The 26,332-nt window shown below is 43.3% G+C and overlaps 1 protein-coding gene across 2 annotated transcripts; it reads left to right on the top strand.

Moving 5' to 3' along the window:
• Positions 1–7,673: 7,673 nt before the first annotated feature.
• nfatc2a (nuclear factor of activated T cells 2a) lies at positions 7,674–26,011 on the top strand. Of its 2 annotated transcripts, none has more exons than XM_068733339.1 (10): positions 7,674–8,184; positions 8,553–9,486; positions 9,627–9,795; positions 11,915–12,117; positions 12,227–12,399; positions 13,966–14,106; positions 16,052–16,107; positions 16,238–16,370; positions 16,528–17,235; positions 23,696–26,011. In XM_068733339.1, exons 1-10 carry the CDS (start codon positions 8,052–8,054, stop codon positions 23,749–23,751), a joined length of 2,706 nt encoding a protein of 901 aa, XP_068589440.1. In that variant the 5' UTR covers positions 7,674–8,051; the 3' UTR covers positions 23,752–26,011. The 2 variants fall into 2 exon arrangements, with proteins under 2 accessions (XP_068589440.1, XP_068589439.1); XM_068733338.1 differs by having other exon boundaries at positions 16,528–17,241.
• The last annotated feature ends 321 nt before the right edge of the window (positions 26,012–26,332 follow it).

The raw sequence follows: 26,332 nt of genomic DNA, 5'->3' as shown, positions 1-26,332 counted from the left end.
CAGTAACTTCCTTTAAAAAGCTGGGTAGTGTAGTTTTTACCAAACATTACTAAAACAGGAGAAAAAAAGTGCATTTGTTTGGGCCTTTGTCCCCCTGAGGATTATTTGGTACTTGGTGAAATAGCCACAACACATAATAATTGAGCTTTGTGATCTTTTCATGAATATTAGAAGTGGAACTAGTTGAGCTTAATGTGGCCTTGAACTAAGTCTGAATTAAATTAAAAGCAAGGGAGGCCCGTAATGTGGCCGTTGACATGCTGCTTCCATAAGAATAGTATTGTATTTTTTTTTTCTGAATGAAACTAAGAAACTATTTCCCTTTTCCCGGGACATCCCTCATACATGGAAACTGGGTTCAGACTGAAACCATCAATCGCAGTTTGGCTGCAAAAACAATTCTAGCTGTTGTGGTTGTGTTCCTCCTCGGTCCAGTCTGTGATGAGGTGTGATGTGAGCTAAACAGAACATACTGTTCAGGCACATCAAGAGAGTCTGGGTGTTTGACTGCTCTCTCACCAGAGGAGGGAGTCCCTGAGGTCTGGTGATGCCGGAGTGTTTTCTCACTCTCCCACTCACAGTCACATCCTATACGAAGAACCACAAACTATGTAACTTCATTGGAAATGAATTAAACCTTTATTAAAACACTAAAAGTTAGAACTCCACAGACATTTATTCTGGAAGTCAATGTCCACATTTAGCTTGAATTGAAGTCATCAGAAGGAACTTTGTTAATTATCCGCGTAGGTTACGAGTTATAAAAGCGCTGAAGCGTACATGTTTTACTTGGATTAAGATTCTCAGTCATAAATTCTTTTCCTTTTTTTTTTTTTTTTTTTAAACATGCAGCCAAGCACCTCAGTGTACTGCATGTTCAAACTAAAGCTACAGCGCATGTCCAACTTTTTTTTTTTCTTCTTCTTCTTCTTGTTCCACTGCCCAAATGCGTAAGTTATACCATTAAAAGAAACCATTTAACTTAATCAGTCCCATGAAAAGTGAAATTCCACTCCAGGATCAACAGAGCTGCCCGCTAACCTTAACGTCCGTGGTCTTTCCTCCTCTCTTGAAGCCAGCTATGGAGCCCCCGCTGCTGGTCCACTGCCAAATCCGCAATCCAATCAGAGTCAAACGTAAGTTTTTTGAAATTTACTTTGCATTTTACAAGGTTGGGATTTTTTTTTCAGCCTTTGAAAAGAGGGAGCTTACTTGTTTGCGCAACGTATCCAGTCCTAATTATCACGAGGTCGGTGCATTTTTATCTTTGGCACTTCAAGACGGGAATCTGTTTCCAGCTTGGAAACATCTTACGCGCTGCTGCCAATGGAACAATGCGCGCGAGAGGGAGAGACTACCGTGAATGTGCTACAGAGTGTACCGCAAAGCTGTCACAGGGCCCGGACTTTATGCACTTAATGCAAACGATAGCATGGAACCATGTGGGATCCAGATCCAACCAAGGTAGCGACCACGTCGACGAGGTCACCGGGCCTTGGCCCGTTTCCTGAACTCCCGCTGCAACGTTTGGGCTCCCGAGGTCAGCTGTGATTCCTGCGTCGCATCTCGTTGGTTTAAGGAGCCTAATGAACTAACTCGCAGTAACTTGCATAATGCTCCTAGGATTATATGCCACATTAAACTTGTCTGCTTGATGCAGTTTTGAAATAACAGAAACCCTTGATGGATGACACCTAATAATGAACGACATAGTGCAGATGAAGTGTTTACTACACCCTGCTATGGCTCTGTGTAAACACTGGATTTTGGCAATGACAGGCCCCTGACAGAAACATCGCACAGCATGAACACACACCCTTCTCTGGCACTATTTATAGCTCTGCGGGCCTGGAATGCTTTGATTTGTCTTAGCACCCATGACTGTTAAAGAAGGGTTGCAGATATTATTATTTTGTTTTCCCTTTCTCTGCCCACGATCTCTATTGACACTGGTTAATGCTTCCCAAAACAACTGAACGAAACCGCCCACATGACTGTAAGGCTGGATTAAACACATTTCTTTAACTGGTGCAACGAGTGATTAATTGTGATTGTTGAGGCCGAAATACAGTCAGTCGTCAAGAATGAAGCCGCAATGGGAAGACTGAGTTTTTCTTTCGGCTGAAACGCTGAATAAGTTTACTCCACTTTGTTTTGACTACCAAATGTGGACTTTTATGGATCCATACTGTGCCGAAACAGAGAGATGTTGAAGTTATGAAATACTGTCGGATTGGAATTGGAAACCTGGACAAGACAAGACAAAAAGTGCCGACACGTGGGGGAGGGGGGGTGATATTGTTTCATGGGATTTAATAAGTCTGTGCTCAAAAGGGAAAAATCCATGAGCTAGTCCTCCATTTTTTTTCCACTGGACTTAAGACACGTGAATTCTTTCTACAAACATTCGCGTATCGATCAGAGTCCTGTTACATAACCAGGCGGTTACAACCAGCGCGGACGTATGTAGTTTCCATGTTGATGGAACATATTAGTTCATTCATACAATTTCGGAAAAAGAAGGAAAATGTTTTCCAGGGATCTCAAGTTGTGGCAGGAAGGAAATACGAGTCCTTATTGCACAATGACATGCCAGCTCTGCCCCGACTGAAGTCCTGGCAGCAGAAGGTCTCAGCAGCTCCAGCGCTGCTTGTCCAACATCTATTGATAATTATGAAACACAAGCTGATTTCACCATTAAAAGATCAGCCACAGATGTGTGTGTTACACCTCCTTTAAAACAGACTGTGTTCATTTATGTTATTACATCCATTAGAGTCTCGCTCAACAAAATGTTTTGCTTAGTGTTGCTTCACTTGGATGTTTAACCTTTAATGAAGCAGGGGACTCTTTAGCAGTTACACTTTTAAAATTAAAAAAAAAACATTTTAGACATGTCATAGATCATGGATCTCTAAAGATGAAGAAGTAGATGAGCTTTTACGACTTTTTTGTGGTAAAAACAACCCACATCAGACACAGCTCTTTATTACATTTTGGAAATGATGTTTATTAATTAGCTGGCAGCTGGCTGTAGTGTCATATTCAGCCCTCAGACATGAGAGTGGTATCAGTCTACACATCTAACCCGCTGCACTAAACAGTTTTAATTAGAGTTGATGCAAAGTAGAGAAGTAGAATATCCCTGGCATATAAGAGAGCAGCTCAAAGGACCCAAAGGGAGGCAAAAGTCCATGCTTCATTTTGCCCCCTTTGGATTTCCATGAGACGCGATACAATGTCCAATTTCCATATCAAAGTTCCACTGCTTGGATTTAAAAGCTTAATCACACATGTTACACTTGGAAAACTGAAGGAGGGCAATGCTCTAACCCAGACAACTTTACCTCAATGAGCTGTTTTTACAGTGATGGAAAATACTGCATGAACTTGGAAAAACGTGGGCTCTCTGAAAAAAATAAATTAAAAAAAAGAAGAAGACGGAGGTGCAAACTCGGCCGTCTGGACACAGGCGGTTTTCCTTCTCTTGAGCGTGTGCCGGATTCATTTACTCATTCATAATTTGAGTTGCATAAGAGTTCCGTAAGAGTGGAGGAATTTACATCTGGTAGACAAGGCTGCTGGATGGTTAGTTACCCCCAGAACGAAGGCTACGGCCGCCGCGGTCTACGGACTCATCGCGGCCGCCTTGTTCACCCAACAGGCTCCCTCACACAGACTAATCCATGTCTCAATCCAAAACAGATCCTCTGACTACCCCTGTCTCGAGTACACACTTTTTCCTATGAATGGCCTTGGGTCTGACATGACTGATGTAAGCACAGGATCAGTCACTGAGGCTACGCTGAGGGGCTAGCGCCCGAGAAAAATGATGTTCACTGGATTTGTATCAAACCCTTGACAAATGGTTTTTTTTTTCCATTTGATTGTGGATTATTGCAGACAATAAGCTCTGTGGTTTATGTATCACATGTTGTGTTCAGCAAGACATTGTTCACAAATGAACACTATTTCTTCAGGCGTAAATACAATCGCCAGAGGTGAAACGGTAACGTACCGCTTTAAATGAACTACACCACGGTCGCATGACTTCACTTCACCACCACGAAGCTAAAGGCTAACTAGTCTCATTTAACCACTTCTTTGGTTTTTAAGACACTTTTTAAAAAAAAGCTAATTAGTGGGGTATCTACCGATGTATTTTACATTGTAGAACAAACTCAAAATGTTTAAGCTTGCGTTAACCACAGACCTTATTTCAGGCACCAAACTAAAAAGCATTGACTTCGAGACAAGGGAACCGGAAGTGCAAAAATGCTAACTCTATTCCTGGTTTTGGGACTCATTACAGCTCTCTATTCATGTTTTTTATATGAATTTCAATGGCTAGGATTATAACTTTAAATGTTATAAACAGCGCTTAAAATTTTAGAATGTTCTACTGACAGAAAACTTGAACACCAACACAGAGTATATTTAAACATTTGTCAAACTAACAGTCAAAATGTTAGAACGAGCTTTGGTTACCAGATCTATTTTATAAGCTAGAGCTAGATCACATCGTACAAATGGCCTTTAAGTGTCACCGTGCGGTTACATTATGTACTGCAGCTACTGTATAGCTGACTACACTCTCTGACTCTGACCCCCCCCCCCCAACATGACCACACGGGATAGAAAGGCCCCGGCCTGCTGCAAGTCTGCATTTCAAGCAATAGAATAATGGACTAATGGTAATAATAAGCATCTGTAACAGCACCTGTGAAACTAGCTGAACATTTGGAAAGTGGATTCTCAGTTTGGATTAGTTCAAAATGGGAAAACGTTTTTGCTAAATCCACTCATACATTTCTGGATTTTCTTCTTTCTTAAGCTATATTTTGGAAAAAAAGCTAACTGAAAGCAGCGCCAGAGCAGGAATCAATTCATGGCACAGAAACAGTAATGTATAGTTTCACTTGGCTCGTCTGGCTGGCTTACTCTACAGATTCCTCTCTCGGGCAAAACATTAACTTCAGAATGTTAAAACTGCTTCAGCTTCAGCAAATGTATTCAGGGTTGATTTTGAGCCTCTCTGTGTGCTCTCGACTACCTGAGAAAACACCAACACGTATTACTACTGATCATAATACGGTGTCAGTTTACCAAAAGCATAATCTTCATAAACATCAGCTGCTGCTAGTCATTGTTCTAACATCTCTTATTCCACAGATGATTGAAGGTGTTACAACTTTGAACTCATTCCTCCAAAGGTTTTCATTTGTTATGTGTTTAGAAGTTAAAAAAAAAGGAACCCTGACAGACCAGACATGGCTGGGCCTTTAATTTCTTGATGAAGTGACAAAGCTATTAATACGACAACTGAGACGTGACTCAGACGTGTATATTGGATTTACTCACGGATTGTTTTGTCAACACTGGAGTCAGGTCAGTGGGGGATTTAAAGTAGCATGAGACACTTTGAAATGATGTAGACTACACTGCAAGAAATGTCCCCATCATCACTCCTATAGATGTGATTTACTCGAAGAAGCTCCAGTCTATAGGAGCTATCTATTGTTGTTAGTATTTAGTTGTTGTATGAAGTTATTTGTAAAAATGTAATAAATGTTTTGGTGTGTGACAGGAAACAACACAACTTGAGCACAGATGAATCCAAAATATCCGAATTCTGTTTTTACATCGGATGGTACCTTATGTAACTTCTATTGCATTTGACCTGATGACTGCTAGGGTCAGTCTATGTAGTGGTCTTGTTCAGCCTTTTTTTTCTTTTTTCCAGTCAAGTGTCAGAAGATGCTGCAGATTTCCATTAGGAAATGGAAACGGATAGCTTCTTCCCTCAGTGGGAACAATGGAATTCTCTATATTCCATGTTCTAAACGTCAGCAAACCATGGCCACTTAAATTGACTCAAAACACAGAAACTTGTTTAAAGCTGTCTGGTCTTCATTTCAACATCCGAAGATAGAGTGAACAACAGAAAACTATGTTAAATAAATGTAATGTGGAGGTATCGAACTTCAGAGCTCTCTCTCGCTCTCTCTCTCTCTCTCTCTCTCTCTCTCTCTCTCTCTCTCTCTCTCTCTCTCTCTCTCTCTCTCTCTCTCTCTCTCGCTCTCCTACAGTGTCCTACAGTAATTTCTTCATCCCTACAATGGAGTTCTTGTGTGCTACTGTCTGTGAGAAGCCGCAGAAATGCCTTGGCGCAGGAGCCGGAGACGTCATGGATTCCTGAGTGTGGGGCTTTGCAGGAAAGCCCTGAGTCTCCGACATGGACCGGCTCCAGGTTTCCATGGCAAAGGCGCACAAACAGGAGGAAACACTGAGGGAATCCCGTTATTTTACAGCATTGGAGCATTATAAACACCCAGAGCGGGGAAGGAAGCCGCTCTTGATACACAAGTAATCCTTATAGAGCTCTAGGAAGGGGGACTTCATACCAGAACCGTTGCTGTAGCTGCTGCGGCTGCATGCTTTTTTGAAAAGAAAGAGAGTTTGCGCGCAGCTGCTGTTTCGCAGCTTGAAGTTTTTGAACGCGTAGACATACAGAGAGGTCTTCTTTTTTGGGTCTCTTTTCAACATTTTCAACAGAAGAGAGCTTCCTCTGCTGTGGTTATTAGCGGAAAGTATTTATTTTTTTATCTTTTTTATTTGTTTTTTCGTATTTTGATCCAGATGTTCAGAGAGACTTGGATGCTGGCACAGTACCACACCATGAGGTCGATGGATCAAGGTACTGCTGAAGTGTTGTGATTATCTGGTAATCAAACCATTTGATTTTTAATTGATGGAGTAGTGTTAGTCCTGGGGTGTTGAAGTCTGTGGTGATGTGAGCTGTAATGTCATGTGTCCGTTGACCGTCTAATAGTTCACAGATTTGTAGGATGTTGACGTTTGGGGAGAGCGCTCGAGTTGGTCAGCGCACAGCAGCGCGTGCCTCGGCATCACCGGGAAGCGCTAAGATATTGGGAAGCCATAGAGAAGCGAGTAATTGTTAGAATTAATTCTGAAATACTCTGAACTTTATTTTCATCGGCGCAAAATAGGAGAGCCACTTTGGGTACTAATAGAAAATAAAGTGTATATGAGTTATGACATGCTGTCAAACTTTAGAGTTACATTAATGGCACATTTTAAAATCACCTGAGCCTACTTGATTACTGTACATTGGTTGTGTGATGTGGTTCCAGGTTCATTCTAAGATCCAAATGTGGGTTTCCTCCAAGAACTTTCTGCTCGAATTCTCTCAGATTCATATTCTGGCTGATTCATTTGGGTTCAAAGCCAAAATGAATCCATAATCGATAATTTAATCAAGTTGGGATACTACGCCACCAACAACAAAAACGTTTTCCAAGGGTGCTGTGCGTCTGTTTGTTTTGCTGACTGAGCATGTGCTATTACAACAGGAAGGAACACCAGAGTGTCTGCGCTGCGTCGTGCGTAAATCTGGGGATTCCCTCAGGAGTGCAATTTTTTTTTTTTTTTTTTATGAACTGTAAAAGATCTCATCTTCAGGTTGGCTGATTAATTTCATGAAATCCAATCCACTGAGGGAACATGATGAATCTAACCATCCATCTACTATACGCACACACGCACGCGCGCACACCTGAACCCTATCTAAATGGATAGTGTAAGTGTCAGTTGTTGAACAGGTGATGAGCCCAGTCAGCACCCTGCTGTGTCACCGTCACGTGTCAGACGCCCGGGGGCAGCACAGTCTCTTCAGAAGACTCGCGATAATCTGTTTGAATGGGGCAATCACTTCATCACATCCAAGCTGTACTTTTTCTTCTTCTTTTTTTTCTCTCCCTCTTCTTCTTCTTCGACGCATCAACGAGGAAGAGAGGAGTGATCAGACACAGAGATGATCTCGAGCGTTCATTGTTAGAATAGACCCGCCTTCATCCGAAAATAACTGCGGCGGACTGAAACAGGAAACTTGCGCGCTTCGTCTCCTGCAGGCTCACCGATGCGTTTAGTTGACACTTGAGCAGGTTCCCAAAATCCACATCAGCGCCGCAACACCTCCAGCGCTTCTCCGTCGCTTCGCCTGAACTCGAAGGAGTCGTTAGGGGGGACAGATGACCTCTTTTTACGACGACAAGGATTTGGAGGAAGAGCTCAGTCGAGTCAACTGCCCTGATGAGGATTTGGAGTTTGAGTACTTGTTTGAATATGAACCACCTTGCAGCGACTTTGCTGCGGGAGATCAAGGTTTGTCCGGTGGGGGGGGGCAAGGACCACTCATGTCCTTGGCAACCTGAGTGGACTCCTCTCACTTTCTCGGTTATTTGAAGGCTTAGAGTGAATGTACGGCTTTTTGAGGCTTATTCATGTGAATGAAGGATAAAAATCAGGAACTCCATTTGACAGGCAGTCTGTCTTGTGGTAGCCATGTGAGAGGAAATGTCAACATGAAGAGGCTTTTTTTTTTTTTTTAGCTGAAAGATATGTTTTTTTTGTCTTTGGAAATGATTTGCTTTGTGTCATTTAGAGAGGTGCACGTTAATGTCTGTGTTATTATTTGAAATAATGGAAAATAGCTCTGTTGTGATGACATTTCATCTTCCCTCCCCCTGCAGATGACCCCAACCTCGCGCCTCACAAAGTCCTCAGCCCTGAGTCCGAGCAGGCTTTCCCTCTGGAGGAGGCCTCCCCTTACGGCATCAAGTCCTGCAGTCCCTCCTATAGTGACCACAACACTGAGGTTCTCTCAGGATATGAGAACCAGGAGGCCAGACACTATCTGGACAGTACCCGGCCTGCAGGCCTGGCTCTAAGCCCGCGGATCGAAATCACCCCCTCCCGTGAGCACTACATCCATGGTCGGGACTCCCTGCAGAACCACCACCTGAACATTAGCCCCAGACCCACCCTCACTGTGCCTGGCCATGAAAACCTGTCGTACCGTGAGCCTCAGTGCCTGAGTCCCGCCAGCAGCAACTCCTCCACCAGCTGGCACTCGGAGAGTTACTCCCCTTGGGCGTCTCCTTGTGTGTCCCCCAGCAGCGGCCAGAACACCGGAGACTTGTGCCCCAGATTACAGAACATCCACACTGGCTCCCCGCGCACCTCCCCCGGCACCTCCCCTCGCACCAGCCTAGCCGAGGACGGCTGCCTGGGAACCCGCTCGCCCTCCTCCAGGCCTGGCTCCCGCTCCACCTCCCCACAGGGCAAACGCACCTACGACATGTACAGGAATCCAGGCTTAGTCCCAGGGCACCGCTCCCGCAGTCCCTCCCCTCACAGCGGCCATGAAGATCACAACATAGGTGCCCACTATACGCACAGCAGCCTTGCTGATGCCATGAATGGTTTTGGCGCCGGGCAGCCAGGCCTGGTGCCCACTAAAATAGTCAAGACGTCGAACCAGGTTTACACTCTGTACCCAGAGAACCACACAGAAGGGAACTACTTGGTGTCCTGTGACCAGGACATAAAGTCCAAACCTGCTGCAGAGCCTTTCTTTGTTATCCCCCAAATCTGGTCCAAGCCGCTGGTTTCCAGCATCTGCAGGTAAATTAGCAGGACGGTCAGAACTTGTTTCTCATGGCTAACACAAAATCCACAAAAGATACATTTCCGTCTTCTAAGAGGACAACCTTTAATGATTTCCATGATTTCCATCCTCTTTCTGTATTCTTCATGTCCTGTAGCATCCCTGTGGCTTCTCTCCCCCCGCTGGAATGGCCGATGCCCAGACGCACAGACCAGTATGAGCTCCACATTGAGGTGCAGCCCAAACCACACCACAGAGCTCACTATGAGACGGAGGGAAGCAGGGGTGCCGTCAAAGCCCCCACAGGAGGACATCCTATTGTGCAGGTACGGCCAAAAAGCAGGATTAAACCAACAAAGTCATTGAAGCTAGTACCCGGCAATGCATTTAACACTTCAATGCAAAGTGCTGCACAACCATACGAAGGCATGCTGTCAGGTTTGTCCAGTAAATTACAGTAAAGCTTCCAGTTTGGGAGCCCGAGGCGGCCCTGATGGGGAGGGCTGTGTAATGGTATTTCCTACTCGTTATGCACTCAGTGGTGGTGGTGTTATTGCCCAGGGCCAGCCGTGTGAAAATCACTCTTATGTGAGTTACTCTGGCTTCTCTCATAGCACCTTTTTCTTATTTCTCACTTTCTAAAACAAATCATTAAAGCATGGCCTAACCCCAGACGTATGACACACTGTAACTGCCCCGTAGCCTCATGAAAAGCCTCAGAACTGAACTCAGGTCAGTGAGCAACACAAGCTTCTTTTTTTTTTTTTTTTTTTTTGCCTTCCAGCCTAAAATAGTTTGCTGTTGTGCGCCCTCGCCCCCATGGTTTTAACCACACAAACAGGCCTGTGTTCACGTTGTCCCTGACTTCCTCTTACACAGTGGTTTGTTGACTGCGTGGGTCTCGTATATTAAGACGCTGACTCAAAGTGTTGAAACACTCTCCAGGCACGTGTAAAAGAAAATGAATAGTGCCTGTGGTTAAGATAATTGTAAGAGCAGGGAAAAAGGAAAAAAAAAAAATAAATAAAAAGTCTGCTAATATTTCTCTTACAGTCACAACATGGAATTCAGACGCAGCGCGTTGAAATTAGCCGTGACACAGTCGTGGCTCGCTGTACGGTCCGAGAATAGGTTCAACTTCCCTTTCTCTGGGTTACTGTGGCAACATTTCAAAGCTGTTTTCTTTGTTGGTTGATAGTAGTAGTCTTGTACAGCTTCTCTCGCTTCTTTTCCATATTCTGCCCATCCCCAAAGGCCTCACCCTGAGGTCAGTTCTGCCTGGTTTGCCAGGCCAATCAGATGGTCAGGCCTGGCTAGCCGCAACTTCACTCCTTCACCTCGTCTTTCCATCCTCTTCTCCTCCTTTGCTCCCTCTGTTTTTCCTCCTTCCTCCCTTCTCTCTCTCTCTCTCTCTCTCTCTCTCTCTCTCCGAGCCTCGTACCCTCCACTTTACTTTTCCTACACTGCTTTCTGTCATGACTCACTGCTCCGGCCACTGCCATGACAACTGGCCTGACTGCTCACATGGCCCCGTTGAGTGTTTGCAGTCAGCTTCCTCTGTTTCACCCCGTGTGTCAGCTACCTGGATCATATGGAGCCGGCATGCTCATTCATGTTGCCATCGCTTCAGCTCACATTCAGCAGCTGCTGCTGTGAAGTCTGACAGTTACATCCGGTCGGATAATCATTTCTAATGTACTTTCACTGTAATACACTTTCTATGTAGTTTTTTTCTTTTTTTCTTTTTTTTTTTTTCTGACCACGATTAAAAGAAACAGTCCAAATAGGAAAAATACCTTCTGGTGTGGAAATGCGTCTGGTTTTAAATAAACTGGTTATTTACCAGGAATTAAGACTAAAATAGTCCTATAAAAGTGTTTGTGCAGTTCCTCTGCAACCGGTTCATGGTTATATTCTATCATAAAGGTTCTGCACGACACTGTTTGCACAAAAACAGCATTTAGATGCAAGTTGATGCTTTGTGGTTTTTGCAGGTTTCCTCAAGAGGCACTCTCAGATTAAAAATAGCATTTCTCTCTCTCTCTCTCTCTCTCTCTCTCTCTCTCTCTCTCTCTCTCTCTCTCTCTCTCTCTCTCTCTCTCTCTCTCCAGTTCACAGCTTCACCTATTCTCAATACTTTCATGCCAAATATGTCAGTCAGGCTGGAAGTTTATGACTGTGTTCAGTCAGGACTCTTCATCTAGCTCTGGAAGAACAAGCGCGAGGCTGTCAGATGTGAGCTCTCTGCTGGTTTCTGTTCAAGGCTGCAAAAAGAAGACTCGTGCGTTTGCACACTGATTAGTCACCTCTGGAGGGGGGGGGGGACAACATCTGGAAAGGCAGAGTTAGAACAAGCGGCTATGGAGAAAACAAACCGGTTTAAAGCGATTTTCAGTCATGCTGATTCTCTGTTTTTATGATTCTTTTTTTTTTTATTGTTCGCAGTTACATGGCTACAGAGGCAAGGAGCCACTTGGCCTGCAGATCTTCATTGGTACAGCAGATGAGCGCATCCTCAAGCCCCACGCCTTTTATCAAGTCCACCGCATCACTGGTAAGACGGTTACAACCACCAGCTATGAGAAGGTTATCCACGGCACCAAAGTCCTCGAGATCCCCCTGGAGCCAAAGAACAACATGAGAGCAATGTGAGAATAGAATATTGTGCATTTGATTTCTTAAATATTTAACGTCTTTCCACTCCAACATGCATTTTCCATCGTCAGTTGTGCTCACATATTTCATCCCTTCTCACAGAATCGACTGCGCTGGGATCCTGAAGCTCAGGAACGCCGACATCGAGCTGCGGAAGGGCGAGACGGACGTCGGTCGGAAAAACACCCGCGTTCGTCTTGTGTTTCGTGTGCACATACCTCAGCCTGGAGGCCAGCACGTCTCTCTCCAAGTGGCCTCGCATCCTATCGAGTGCTGTAAGCAGCGACTCACATGCTTCTTTTTTTTTTTTTTTTCAACTATTAATTTTGTTTTTCTTAAAAAAATTTGATTCAGTGAAGGATTTATGTATTATGAACACATGCTTCCTTTTGAGATCCAACTTGCTGATTTTTTTTTTCATCAGTTAACAAAACTTTATACAAAATAAATATAAAAAAGAAAAGAAAAAAGGAACCCACATTAAAATGAGCTTGGAGCTCGGATGATAGTCCAGAGTCCTGCACACAAAGATGTCTTTATGCAGCCAGGCCTTCCATCCAGTAGGTGGGCGCTGCATGTGTCAGTGTATCTGTTTGTATGTGCGCAGTAGTAAAGTCTGTGTTTGGGTACATCAGTGCATGTGTACACAGTGTTATTAGAGCCCTCCGGTGTAATCAAAACTCAAACAAGAAGGCCCTTTATCTAGCTTTGACTAACACCCTGGTCAAGACACGGCATTAACCATACCGGTGTGACATGGGCCGCGTGCAATATGCTCCTTTTTTTTTTTTAAATTGTAAAAATAAATCGTGACGCAGAATACGAAATATCCTTTTATAATCGTCGTTTCCCATCTGTTTTACGATGTTAAAGTCACTACAGACATGAACAGCGGTTATTCCCCGTCTGTCGTAACATGAGCTTCAGAACAATTGCAGTGTCGGTGAAAAGCGATCGAGTGTGAAAGTTGCTCACAATGACACCTGTGACACATCTGTCAGGCCCGTTGATAAGCAGTCCGTCAGCCGCGGTGTGTTTGAGGAGACAGGCCCCCCCCCCCCCCCCCCGCTGGTGTCATCCGCTTTGTTTCATCCGCTCATGGTAGAGTAGGGCGAACAAACCTGTTCAAAGGTCACAGCGTTGTTTGTCGACACCTCAGCTCGCCTCAGTGAGTGTGGAGTTTCGGCTGAACAATGTGTTGATAATAAGGGACGAGATGAGGAAGCACTACTACCATTAACGCCTTAACAACCCTATATTCAAACCCTGTACTCCTACTCTATCGGACGGAAACAGAATCGATGTTGCATCATTTTATTCATGTGTAATGACTGAATGAAGTGTTGCATGTTTTCTCACTGTAGTTTAGGGCTGCGACTGATTATTTCCATTATAGATTAATCTGCACATTACTTCTTTGATGAATCAATACATTGTTTGTTCTACAGAAACTGCCCTGACATCTTCAAATGTCTTGTTTTGTCTGACCAGCAGTCTAAAGCCCAAAGATATTCAGTTTACAATCATTTAAAATAGAGAAAAGCAGTTCATCGTCACACTGGAGAGGATTTTTTGGCAAATTTTCACTACTGTTACAACTGATTATCAAAATAGTTGCCAATTATTTTTCTGTCAATCAATCAATCCAGCGATCCTTTCAGCTCTACTGTTGGGAAATACTAGTTTATATGCTAAACACTCTCCCTATTTGAGTGTGTGTGTGTGTGTGTGTGTGTGTGTGTGTGTGTGTGTGTGTGTGTGTGTGTGTGTGTGTGTGTGTGTGTGTGTGACAGCAGATGGACAGTAAATGTAACACACCGCCCCTCTGTGTGTCCCTGCAGCCCAGCGTTCAGCCCATGAGCTTCCCATGGTGGAGAAGCAGGACATGGACAGCTGCTCCGTTCTGGGCGGCCAGCAGATGATCCTGACCGGGCAGAACTTCAGCTCCGATTCCAAGGTCATTTTTTTGGAGAAAAGCCAGGGTGAGTGGCATCAAATCTCAGCATCACAAGCAACCTGTAGGAAAGAGTCAAGATTTTTTTTTTTTTTTTAACAGGCTTTTAGAGACAAACATTGCCCGGAAACCTACGACTTAATCCGTAAAACATTTCTGCATTATGCATCTGTTAGTTCTGCTATTATGTGACAAAGTGTCACCGTCACACCGCAGTGATAACAATGACTCATAAGTATCCATGTCCGTGTCTAACATGTTCAAAGCGCTCACATTTCCCCACCATCATTGTTTAGCTGGAACCGCACAAGTTATTTGCATGATCTAAATGATAACACTGCAGTGTCACTTCTCTTTTCTTCCTCCCTGTCTCCCATGATGTCTTATCACGACTCAGACGGGCCTTTTGTTGTGTGATTGATAGCTCTGTGTGTCACGCGGCATGCCACATGTTTGTTGACGCTTTAGTGCATCTGGATGGAAGGAACGGATTTATTTTTATGTCCGTTCATGGCAGCGAAATACACTTCTTTTTATGATGTAATGTTAGGTTCTGTCTAAGGTGGACAGTTATGTTAAAATACTTACGATTTTGTGACTCACTGGCTCCACTGCTGTCGGAGAGCTTTGCTTTCTAAATGCTACCTCCACCAAAAGTTGGGCCCCGGATACTTTCTTTTTTTTTTCTTCTCTTCTCTTCTCCGGGGTTCCCTGCCGCTGTGTTACGACACACCACAGTAATGGATAGTAAGACAGAGACGGAAAAAGAAACCTTACGCATAGGGATTGCCATTGTTTTGGAGAGTTTCTGTATGACACAAAGTTTTTGGACCAGTGCAGCTGTGAAATCCCTCTGAATGAGAGACAGCTGCCTCTGGCTGGAGCTCCCCTGGCTCCCGTGCTTGGACAGGGAGGGTTGTACGGAGCGAAGGAAAGCTTCCCCGGCCAAGCCAAGCCTGCCCGGTTTCTCTCTCTCTCTCTCTCTCTCTCTCTCTCTCTCTCTCTCTCTCTCTCTCTCTCTCTCCAGTTTCTCTCATTTGCTCCTCCTTTCCACCTCCACACACGATTATTCCCAGAGGGAGAACAAGAGTCGGGGTATCCCTGAGAGTAGAATTGCAACAAAACGCAAACAAATACAAACGCCAAGAAAGCAGTAGTCATCACGTTTTGTAAGACGTGGAGAGAGTTGATCATAAAAATAAAGTTTGGAAGAAAAGTTGGCGAGGTGTGTGGAATCCCCCTTTTCTCCTGCTGACTCATTTAAGCCATGTGTTTTTAATTTAACAGAGGGTTTCCCACCTACAGCAACAGTCAAACAGAACTCCCTGCACCACGTGTCGTATCATTGGGGCGTATGGAGTTTACATTCACAAGCACATTCGGCTTTCTACATTTTCACCCAAACAGCCGCTTGAATGTAATCTGATGAAGTGTTACGTAACATTACATAAACCGCAATCGTGACGGACGTGAAGCAGAGAAAAAGCCGGCGGTTCTCATCACCCCCGTGTTGTGTGTCTGTCGGTGTCGCATTCGAGAGCTCAAAGGTGTGTCTGTTCGGGGTAAACCTGCAGGCCACCTCTACTTTTTAGCTGTGCTCGGTGGTGTGAGAGGAAGTGGTGACCTGGTGTTGAAAGTGATATTATCTACGTGCACAATGAGGCCTTTTTCTGTCCACGTGAATTTTGAATCAAATGTTGCCAGACGGACGTTACGGCAGCGACACATCTGATGTCTGTGACTGTGTTCACATTAGTGAAATATAGTGAACCAGTGCTTTGAAAATACAGAGACTTCAGAATAAGGCTATTTCTTGATTGCTTGGGATTCGGCATTTTCCAAATTTACACAGGCTATAGACATAATTATACCACCGTCTAGTGCATCTTGAAACAATCAACCTCACTTACTTTACTGCGGCGCTAATCACCACATTGTTTAAGACTCGCTTTTCTCTCTTTTCTTCCATCTAGATGGGCAGCAAATCTGGGAAATGGAAGCAACAGTGGACAAAGACAAGAGCCAGCCTGTATGTTTTATATAGAATATGTTCGTTAAATACGTCTACGACAACCTGTAAATCGCACTAAAAGAGTCAACTGTCATGATTTAGCAGTTTGGTTAAAAAGTTCAGCACGTAACAGAGCGCTGTCTTGCAGAGTATGCTGTTTGTGGAGGTGCCGTCCTACCGAGACTCGTCCGTCTGCCATTCTGTCAAAGTGAACTTCTACGTCATTAATGGCAAGAGGAAGCGCAGCCAGCCTCAGCATTTCTCCTTCATACCGCTGTCATGTAAGAATGCTGCTCAGCCTCTTTGCGCTATGCTTATAATACAGCATGGGAGTTAAATGTTGAGCCATTATAATGGTTACTATTGGAATCTCTTAGAAGTAGAACAAACACCACTTTCGTTCAGACTGTTAACAGCTATCTCTCTGTCTTTGTTCAGCTCCATCCATCAAGACAGAGCCCATAGATGAGTATGAAGCGGACCACATGGGTTTCACCGTGCCTCAGATCTTGGGCTTATCCCCCCATTCCTACTACCATAACCCGCGCAGCGTCCTTCATCCAGACAACGGCCTGGTCTCCAGCATGGCCTCCTGCCAGCGACTCAGCTCCAGCCTTCCAAGCCAAGACGCACGTTTCCAGCAGCAGAGCCCGGCCATCGTGTACTCCCGCGGGGGCAAGAGCGTGAGCGGCAGCCCCGGCCTTTATCAGCAGACCGGAGGGTTGCTGCCTGACTCCCACCGGTCGGTCCTGGTCCACACGGGCTCCCCGGCTCAGTCTGCAGGTCCCATCGGTGCAGGCCAGCACCCTTCCATCATCCAGTTCTCCCCGACCAACCAGCAAATGCTTCGGGGAGGTGACCCTCAACCTCTCACTGCTCCGCAGCCCGACGGCCAGCAGATCATCTACTGCGATGGCTACTCCCCACAGGCAGCCGCCGCCCACTCACCCACACCCCCCCTGGCTCAGACAGCGGTGACCCACCCGCAGCACTATCCCACCGTCATCCAGCAGCAGCCCTACGTGCAGAAGGAGCAGCCGAAGGGCCGGGCTCCGCCCGGCACGGAGCAGATGGAGGCTCCGGCAGACGGACAGAGGAGGGTGACGGTCAAGGAGGAGAACTTGGACCAGGCCTACCTAGATGATGGTGAGTGTAAGTTAATGCTTTTATACTCTGTGTGAGTGGGATAGCTTGTTGTGTTCACAGCGTGTGTCTAAGTGGTGTGAGGTGGGTGCGGACAAGTGATGGATATGTGCAATTCCCTCTGTTGAAAGAGATGGATGATAAGAAATTTGACTTTTCCGAAGAACAATTCAAGGATATTTACAGTATGATCTACGTGCTATAGTATCCCTCTGAACCAAGCCAACAGAAAAAGCTCACACTGTTAAAACAATCCTTGCCAGGAGGTGCAGTTATGTTCCACTCAAGGTGGAAATAACAGGGATTATGAGTCATGTGTTTATACTTACTCTTGTCAACCCCATTACCCTCTGACAGAATTAATGTCAGGCCACATCCAGCCGCAGGCAGGAGGTTGAACCTCTGCTTTAGTTTGGAGTTAAAAGGTTCTCCAAACTATATTGTGTTTTATCATAAGTGTGGGTCAGCCCGGTGCGGTCCGAAGGCGGGTTGAGGTTGTCATCGTCACGTGACTCCATTCAATAATGCTCATCACTCCGGTCACAGGGGTTTTGTTAGGAAATTAGTTTTTTCCCCCTCTATCTCACATTAACGACAGAGAGGGAGGGAGAAGAAAGTGTCACTCCGCCGGCCGCCTGGACATGTTGACACTGTTATGAAGTGAAAAACAACTTCCATGGCAACCATTGTCAAACAGTGGAACGGGCTGCCTGGGAGAGCTGGGGAAAGCCTCTTTGTTTGTTATAGTTGGACGGAGCTTCTCCTTGGCCTTACGCCCCTCGATTCTGTGGGGGAACCCACCAGAGGATTAGCTTTTTTTCCGACCGCGAGATTCTGCCAATCCTGGCAAAAGAAATTCCTATTTGCAGCTGCTCTCCTCCAGAAGTCCAGGCTGATCCCTGTAAGATAGCGGGAGGGTGGAGGGTAGTTTGCAGGAAAAGAGAAGGGGCTGCGTGTGTGTGTGTGTGTGTGTGTGTGTGTGTGTGTGTGTGTGTGTGTGTGTGTGTGTTTGCGCGCGTGTGTGTGTGTGTTTCAATGGAAAAAATGAAACGAAGAAAAAGGGCCAGCAATGGAATTTGTGTTTTTTGAATGGAACTTGCAGGGTTTCCCTCCACAGTAAACAGCAACAGGGCTGAGAGTTGGTGAATTAAGTCAGAGGAACAGTTGAACTGTTTGATCCTCCCATCATCAAAACTTGATGCCAGGTTCCTTTTATTTAATTTCAGCTTTTATTTTAAATAGCACACTATCTTCTGGAAATCTTGTCAAAACTAATTGCTAGTTACTTTGTTTTATTTGCATTCTTTTATCCAGAGAACCGCAGGTGATTTCTATTATTTTTAAACTACAACATAATGATTGGCACTTCTATAATACCACATCCCTGAATGTTTAAACTACTTTCATCATGCTAGCTCGTCTGTATCCTCCTGCTGGTGATAATCCACTCACCCACGTTATTGTAGCATCTGCTTATCGACGATTTGATAAGGGGAACTTCCAGATATTCAAAAAGAACATTTTAGACAAAGAGTGAGAAGATAAGTGAGTCAAAAGAAAATCCCCTCTGTGTATCACTGCAAAGTTTTAGTCATTCTAGTTGTGACCATCAAACACGTCTTCACCAAAGTGTGATTGTCAACATTACTCATAGAGACATACGTTTCAGTCTGTTGTCATTTGTTAAAAAGGGTGATGCCACATCCTGGTATTGTCACAGTGTTGTGGTCGATAACCGTCACATCTGAACATGCATGAACTGTGTCAACTTTTGTGAAGAGTGTTAACTGAAAGTCAGGTATTTCATTTTGTGCCCATAATCTCCCACACAGAGGGCTTACATTGTCAGCCCTCACACAAGTTCCCATGGCCCTTGTTGGTGCTCAAACGACACACAGTCTGTTGATGGATAAATAAATCTAAAATATCAATCTATTCAGCGAATACCTGTGTAGTAGGGAGCCTGCCTTGCCTTTCGGACCACAAAAGGTCAAGGTCACATCCAGCATGTCTCCCTGCGTGCCACACAGTTTGTGAAAGCGGTAAAAGAGCCACTGTGGCATAGTCTACAAAGGCTGAGAGTGGCAGATTTAGTGGGTGTGGAATAAAGCCCGGAGGCAGTGGAGCAGGTGAAATTGTTCCAGCGGGTAGAGATCAGGGACGGGAGAGATAAAGCACACAGCAACAGCCTGCTGGACACGCATTAGTCTCAGCTCACTTCCATCCCGTTTGAAAGGCTCGATCAAATACACAGCTTTGCTACAACCGCAGTGATGAGCGCACGACGGCTGCTCTGAAACCGCTATATTGTTAAATTTATAAGTCAGTTAGTTTGTTCAGGCAGAGGTTCATGTGTAGATTGTTGTCAGCCTAAAGCAATACTCACGTGACCATATGTACAGTGCACTGAGTGCAAGATTCATCAGTTGCCACAAGGTAAAAGGTTTGATCCCTCTCTCCAACTGTTGAAGTGTTGAGAGTCAAAGGACCCCAGAGATTAAATTTCATGCTTACTATAATAGCTAACAAACACTAAACAGAATGTGCTACAGTTGAGGCTGATGGGATTGGCATTCGTTTTTTAAACAAAATATTGGACAAACGTAAACTTTGACCGGTTGGTGGCATTAGATGAAAAGTCATGCCTTCACCGAAGTTATTAAAATTCATCCTGAGGGGAACATAAATGTTTGTACCAAATATTACAGCAAACCAGCCAAGAGTTGTTGAGACTCAAAACAACAATTTCTTTCATCCTAGCGCTAGTATGAAAACAGATCTAAAAAGTTATTAGAATTCATCATCTGGGGACCATGAATGTCTTTACAATATTTCATGGCAATCCACCGAATAATAATAATATATGAAGTGATGGACCGACTGAACAAACAACCAACTATAGACGTTGCCCATCCCTAGAGCGATGCTGCTAGCATGGGTGATAATGTATTGGTAAGCTAATCTGAAGCTGTCTGGGTGAATCAAATGAAATGGGAATCTTCCAAAATTAGCTTTCTTAGTGCCAAATTCCCTCTTTGTGTTGTTGGAGGGATAAAAAAAAAAAGACAGTTGAAACAACTGATTATTTCTAATGTTACTAAGCAACTCTACTTTATCGTCCGTCCACACATAAATCAAATTTATTTTTCGCCATAGCACCAAATATCAAATTTGTACTTTAAAGAACTAATTAGCTATTGTTTACTAGCTATAGTTTATTATTTGTTAACACACAAGAGAAAAATAAGCTCACTGCGCATGCACACAATCTTCTTCTCTGATTTTGGACGTATTGCTGACGTAGCCTTTATCGCCACCTACTGGCCCGGCGAACGTTTGGAGTTTTTAGTGTCTACGGAGATATTTTGTAAAACGAAGGTTGTGTGGACAGAATTTTATTTCAGAACATAGAGGAAAATAGTATCTGTATATATGTATTTGTGTAAACAGGGCCTAACTCGGACTCATGAAGCCTCATAGTAGCTTCATTTTTACTTTGGAATACATATACGCACAGAGATAGAAGAATCATATTAGGAAGAATCAACGATAACAGCAACCGATAACTCTTTTTAAATATGAGTGTGTGTGTGTGTGTGTGTGTGTGTGTGTGTGTGTGTGTGTGTGTGTGTGTGTGTGTGTGTGTGATTGTGTGTGTGTGTGTGTGTGTGTGTGTGTGTGTGTGTGTGTGTGTGTGTGTGATTGTGTGTGTGTGTGTGTGTGTGTGTGAGCATTGTTTGAAGACATCACTGAAATGTGTGCACTTACGCATCATATCTGTGGCTAGATTGGTGGTTAGCTGTCAGTCTGCTAACTTTACTTTCTCTTTTCTGTCTTTTGGTTTTCAGCTTCATGCTGTCATTACAATCCCTCGTCAGCTATGAGCGTACTGCATGCACCCTTCTACACACAAACGCATACACTGTAGTATCATGCAAATACTTGCAGACACAAACACACACATTCCAGCTCGCAGCAGGCAGTGTGCAGTGACTGAGTCAGCTACTGTACAGGGTGTCTCTCTCTCTCTCTCTCTCTCTCTCTCTCTCTCTCTCTCTCTCTCTCTCTCTCTCTCTCTCTCTCTCTCTCTCTCTCTCTCTCCTCTCACAGTCGGTTGGTAAACAGTGCAGCTCATTGGTGCAGAACTCAGGAGCCAGACACTTACCTATTGAACAGACTAGCCTGAGTGTTCCCTGGGCCAGCCTCAAATAGCCGATCCGTGCCAACCCTTCATTAGATTCAGTAAAGCCCCACTGTATGTTGCCCCACTGCGGCGCTCCTGCTGCTCCTCTGAGCTTTTTTTTTTTTTTTTATGCTCAGGAAAAATCCTGTGGCACCGTTGGGGAGATGAAAGTTTCTTTAAGGCATTAAGTGTCAGAGGGAATTCTACTACAGACTAAAATAAACAGGGACGCTGATGTTGTGACGACAGCAGAGCGCCCAGTTTGGCTGCTGCTGTAGTTTCTGCAACCCTCTTGATTTTGCTCTGGCTATAAAATGTGCTCAGTGTTGAGCTGCTGTAATGGGTTGTTTCTCTTTCACATCTGCAAATGGTCAGATAGAAAGAGAAACAGACAAAGATTGGTTTGTTGGATAGAAGAGGATCTCTGTCTCATAGCTTAATTAGATTTCATAACACGGCAGTTGTGGTTACTACTTCATAATTTCAATTATAAGCAATATTTTATTTCCAGAACCAAATGGATCCATATGCTTTTATTTGCACCTCCTAACTGCTAGTCTTTAATCACCTTTTATGTTGCTTTGTGGCGAGTTGTTCTGCCCTTAACACTCTCTCATCTGCTTAGAGATGGTGTTGTGTGGATGAGATGGTGTCTGCTTTCATTTAACGTGTGTTTTAATAGTTGCACCCTTTGCCTCGCAATCAAGGCTTTAAATAGAGCAAACACAAGCCAACTGAATATAGTCCCTCAATCTCTAAAATAAGGCAGTGCAAGGTAGCAACATTCAGTATTGGAGGTTCTTTTCAAAGGCCGATCCTGTTGATAGCTTAAACGTTTTCATCTTTCATTCATCCTATTGAGTTTAAGGGCTAGTTTGACTTACTAGCCTTCTTACCAATAGTTAGAACAGATAAGATGATTGATACCACTCTCATATTAGTCCATTTAAAATGAGGCTACATCCAGAAACTAATTAGCCTAGCCTAGCTTAACTTAGCCTCGCTCAAGGACTGGAAATGGGGTAAACAGCTAGCTGGACAAAAATCAGCTACAAGAACGTCTCAAGCTTACTTATTAATACATTAGTTATTGTTTGTTTCTTTTAAAAAAAAAAAAAACCAGGCTAGCCTTTTCCCCTCGTTTTCAGTCTTGATGCTAAGCTAAGCTAATCAGCTGGGGGCTGTAGCTTAATATTTAGTTTACAGAGAGTGGTAAACGTTTATTTTTTTTAACGCAACTAAACTATCGCAAAATGTGTATGCCAATAATGTTTACCGATATTCAGATCTTAACATTTTTAACTTTAGTTGAATAACCCAATCCCGCTACCATGGTTACAAAATCACGGGCACAATATGCTCTGTAATGGCTTGGTTACAGGCAAAAAGCTTTTTTGGCCCCCATTTAAATACTTCTATTACTCATCGACCCTAATGAGTTCCTCGAGGCATGGTGGAAGCGGTGGCACCAGCCTATAATGTCTCCAAGTGCCACTGTGTGTACACACACACACACACACACACACACACACACACACACACACACACACACAGTAGGCTTCCAGGCCTGGGCTCGCAGATAAACATCACAGCTCCACGCAGACGGTGTGGCATATCTGCAGAGATGTCATGTCACACACACACACACACACACACACACACACACACACACACACTCTACAGTCCTTCCTGCTAAATGCAGAACTGCCTGTTGAAAGTGTGACTTTTTTTGACTGTGTTTAAACAGAGGTGAGCAGTCACAGGTAGTTACACTTCCTCTTCACATCACCACTTGGATGTCAGTGGTTATCTTATTCGCTCATATACAACAAATCTTCAAATACATACATGTTGCCAGATATAAAGGATATCAGTTATTAAAAAGAAAAAAATCAATGCTTTACACAGGTTTCATGCCCCCCCCCCACTGTTCATCATGATTCTATTTTTGGAACCATGACACCAAAAGTTTCCATTTCAACCGTCCTCTTTTGTTGATGTGGATACACACACTTTAAATCATCCGAGCAACAGGGAGTTATCAGTCGTAGGCTCTTGCATAGCTCTACCTCTAGTGGTTACTCAACATTAATGCAGCCTCTATCCATCCTCCATCAGTGCCCTGCACAGCAATGTCAATAAGACCATATGGTATTATGTCGACAGTATTTCAGTAATGTAATCAATTTCACTTTTTGATGTTGGCTGTTTTGGAGCGTTATTGTAAAATGACTTGAATCAATCCACTGTTCACCGTCCTTCTCTTTCTTTGCTTTACAGTGAATGAGATCATAAGAAAGGATCTGACGGGCGTTCAGGCCAGAGGGCAGACATAGAGGACGGACTCGAGCAGGAAATTACAACATACCCCCATCCGCAGCCTCCGACACACAAACACACACACACACACACACACACACACACACACACACACACACACACACACACACAGACATGGTCTTCAACCTTCCAGGGAGGTGACGCACATCCACCAACAATCAGACCTTCTCTTCCTCATTTTCTTTAACCATAGCGAAAGAAATACCAGCTCCCGGCTGCTGTGTTTGCTTTTGGATGTTTTCCTGCAATAAACAGTTCCATTTGGCAAACGGAAGAATTTCATTTGACCCACAACATCTGTCGCAGACACCCAGAAGGTTCCCAACAAACGGAAACAACAGGCGAATGTGCCTTATTTTTAATATTTTAATTTCTGTTAAGGTCTGGACGCAGTTAGCTTTACAGAGGAACAGAGATAAAATGAAATAAAGCATTAGCCACACCGTTCAGGTAATGAACTCACACCCGTTTGCCTCCCACACGTTTGCCTCTTTCTAGTGAATGACTGTTTTGTAGCATGCAGCAGTTTTAAATTTGTGGATTTTCTATTTCAAGTAAATTGGTCGGTCAATAGCTTGATCTCGTTCCAAAGATTCAGCCCAAATATTATATACCAAATATGTCTTGTGGCCAAAAGCTTCTCATCTTTTTGTTTTATTCTTCTTGCACAAAATGTGTTGACTGTGTGTGACTTCACATGCAGTTTTACATGAAAAGATTGTCCTAAGCTTACATGCTGATCATCTCATTTTTAGTGCAGCTTTCTGATTGAAGTGAAGCGCACACTGCCTTAACCATATTAAAATGACTATTGTGACACCTCCTAATATGCACTGTTTTAAAAAAAAACAGGGGGTCAATGTTATTACTTTTTTACATAATATTTGAGTCATGTGAATAATGTACCATTTTATATTCGTAAAATATATATTGCATTATATTCAGGTTATAATGCCAAAGTGGCTTCACAGCGATAGCGTGGGTCTACATTTTTTAAATGTTTTCTTTGCTTGAGTTGATTTTTTTTTTTTTCCAATCTTGCATTGAAAATATTTTTAAAATGTATCTGAAGTCTGACTCGTGCAACTTAAGTAAGAGATTTTGTACCCTAAAATTTCAAGACGGTCTTCTTGCTTTTTTTTTAATCCAATGTTTTTGTCCATTTTATTTGTATTACTCTTAAAATTGATTGTAATAACATATGTGGCTGCTTCCACACTCTCAAACAAAATATTCCAAAGCTTATACTGTGTGTATTGTTTTGTGTATAGTTGAATTTTGAGTCTATCCATAATGACAATCGTTATACTCAAAGCTAGATGCCTGCCTATGCAGAAACTTCATGCTTTCTGAAGTAAAGAGCAATGTGATGTCATTGTATTTCATACACACTGTAAGCACAGTAGGGGAACACGGTGTGTATAACTCGTGTGCTAATACAGCTTGCATTGACGGGAATATTTTAAAACAATATTTTTGTAATATTTCACTGAGTGAATTGGAGTATATTGAAAGTGCAAAGTGCCATTTTCTATGATTGTAAAGAAAAAAATGTTGAAAGTGAAGTAAAGCGGTAAAAACACGTATAATTAAGGGAAACTGTAAGACTGAATCTCGATTTTGTTTATTCGAAATGCACCTATTTGATATAAAATAAGATTTTATTTTGTAATATTAGTAAAGCTAATATCGATCTATTAATATTTCTCATTGAGCCAGTGCATTTAATATTTCTTGAATGTAATCTATATTAAATAATTTTTCCCCTTTTCTGTAAATATTAGGGTGTAATTGTCCACGTCTTATGATAAAATAGAAACAATTTGTCATCTGTTGACTATCTTTTACATGTCTTGTGTTTATAAGTTACACAAAGTTCTAGTTATCATCATATCTTATTTGTTTTGTTACAATGTAAAACTTTTTCTGAAGTGAATTATGATACATTACCTAAAATGTTTAAGTCTACGTTACATTTTTGTTTCTGCATTTGTTTTTATTTTACAATCTTTAAAGAAATCATTGATAATGAAAATGTTATTAATACGGTCTTATTTTATTTTCTTTGTTGATGTTTTTGTGTCTACTAGACTTTGTGCCGCCTTAAAAAAAATCTGTTTTCATGCTATTTTTGTATCCTTAAGAGTAGCAATAAAAAATAACCATATACATCACCATTGTCTTTGTTTTGATGCACTATTCTTCTGTAGTTACTCTCATGAACGAATGAATATTAAACTTGACCCGAGAACATAATGTGGTCCGTTAGTGGTGTCAGTGTGTGCCGTAAAGACAGCTCAGAGGTGTCTCTTCACTCTCTATGCTCCCCTGTTATGAGAGGAAAATTCAAATTGAGTAGACGCACAGTAGACAGTGACTCATCGAGTGCTCCCCTCCTGTCCTGAACAGACAGACTCATGGGAGACTCAACATGTTTGTTTACCATGTATTTCATCCAACATAAAAGTAGTTTAACCCGGTGAAATGATGTGCTATTTACATAGACCCACACGTCCGTGTACAGTGCACACACAGTTTCAAACCCCATTCCTCCCTTAAATAACAAATAACTAGAAG

This window comes from Cebidichthys violaceus, unplaced genomic scaffold, assembly GCF_023349555.1.
Source record: "Cebidichthys violaceus isolate CVI_PGR_0920_01 unplaced genomic scaffold, fCebVio1.0.p SCAF_6, whole genome shotgun sequence".
NCBI classification, from domain to species: Eukaryota; Metazoa; Chordata; class Actinopteri; order Perciformes; family Stichaeidae; genus Cebidichthys; species Cebidichthys violaceus.
The sequence above is the reverse complement of the archived record's forward strand: the minus strand, read 5'-3'. Positions and strand labels throughout refer to the sequence as shown.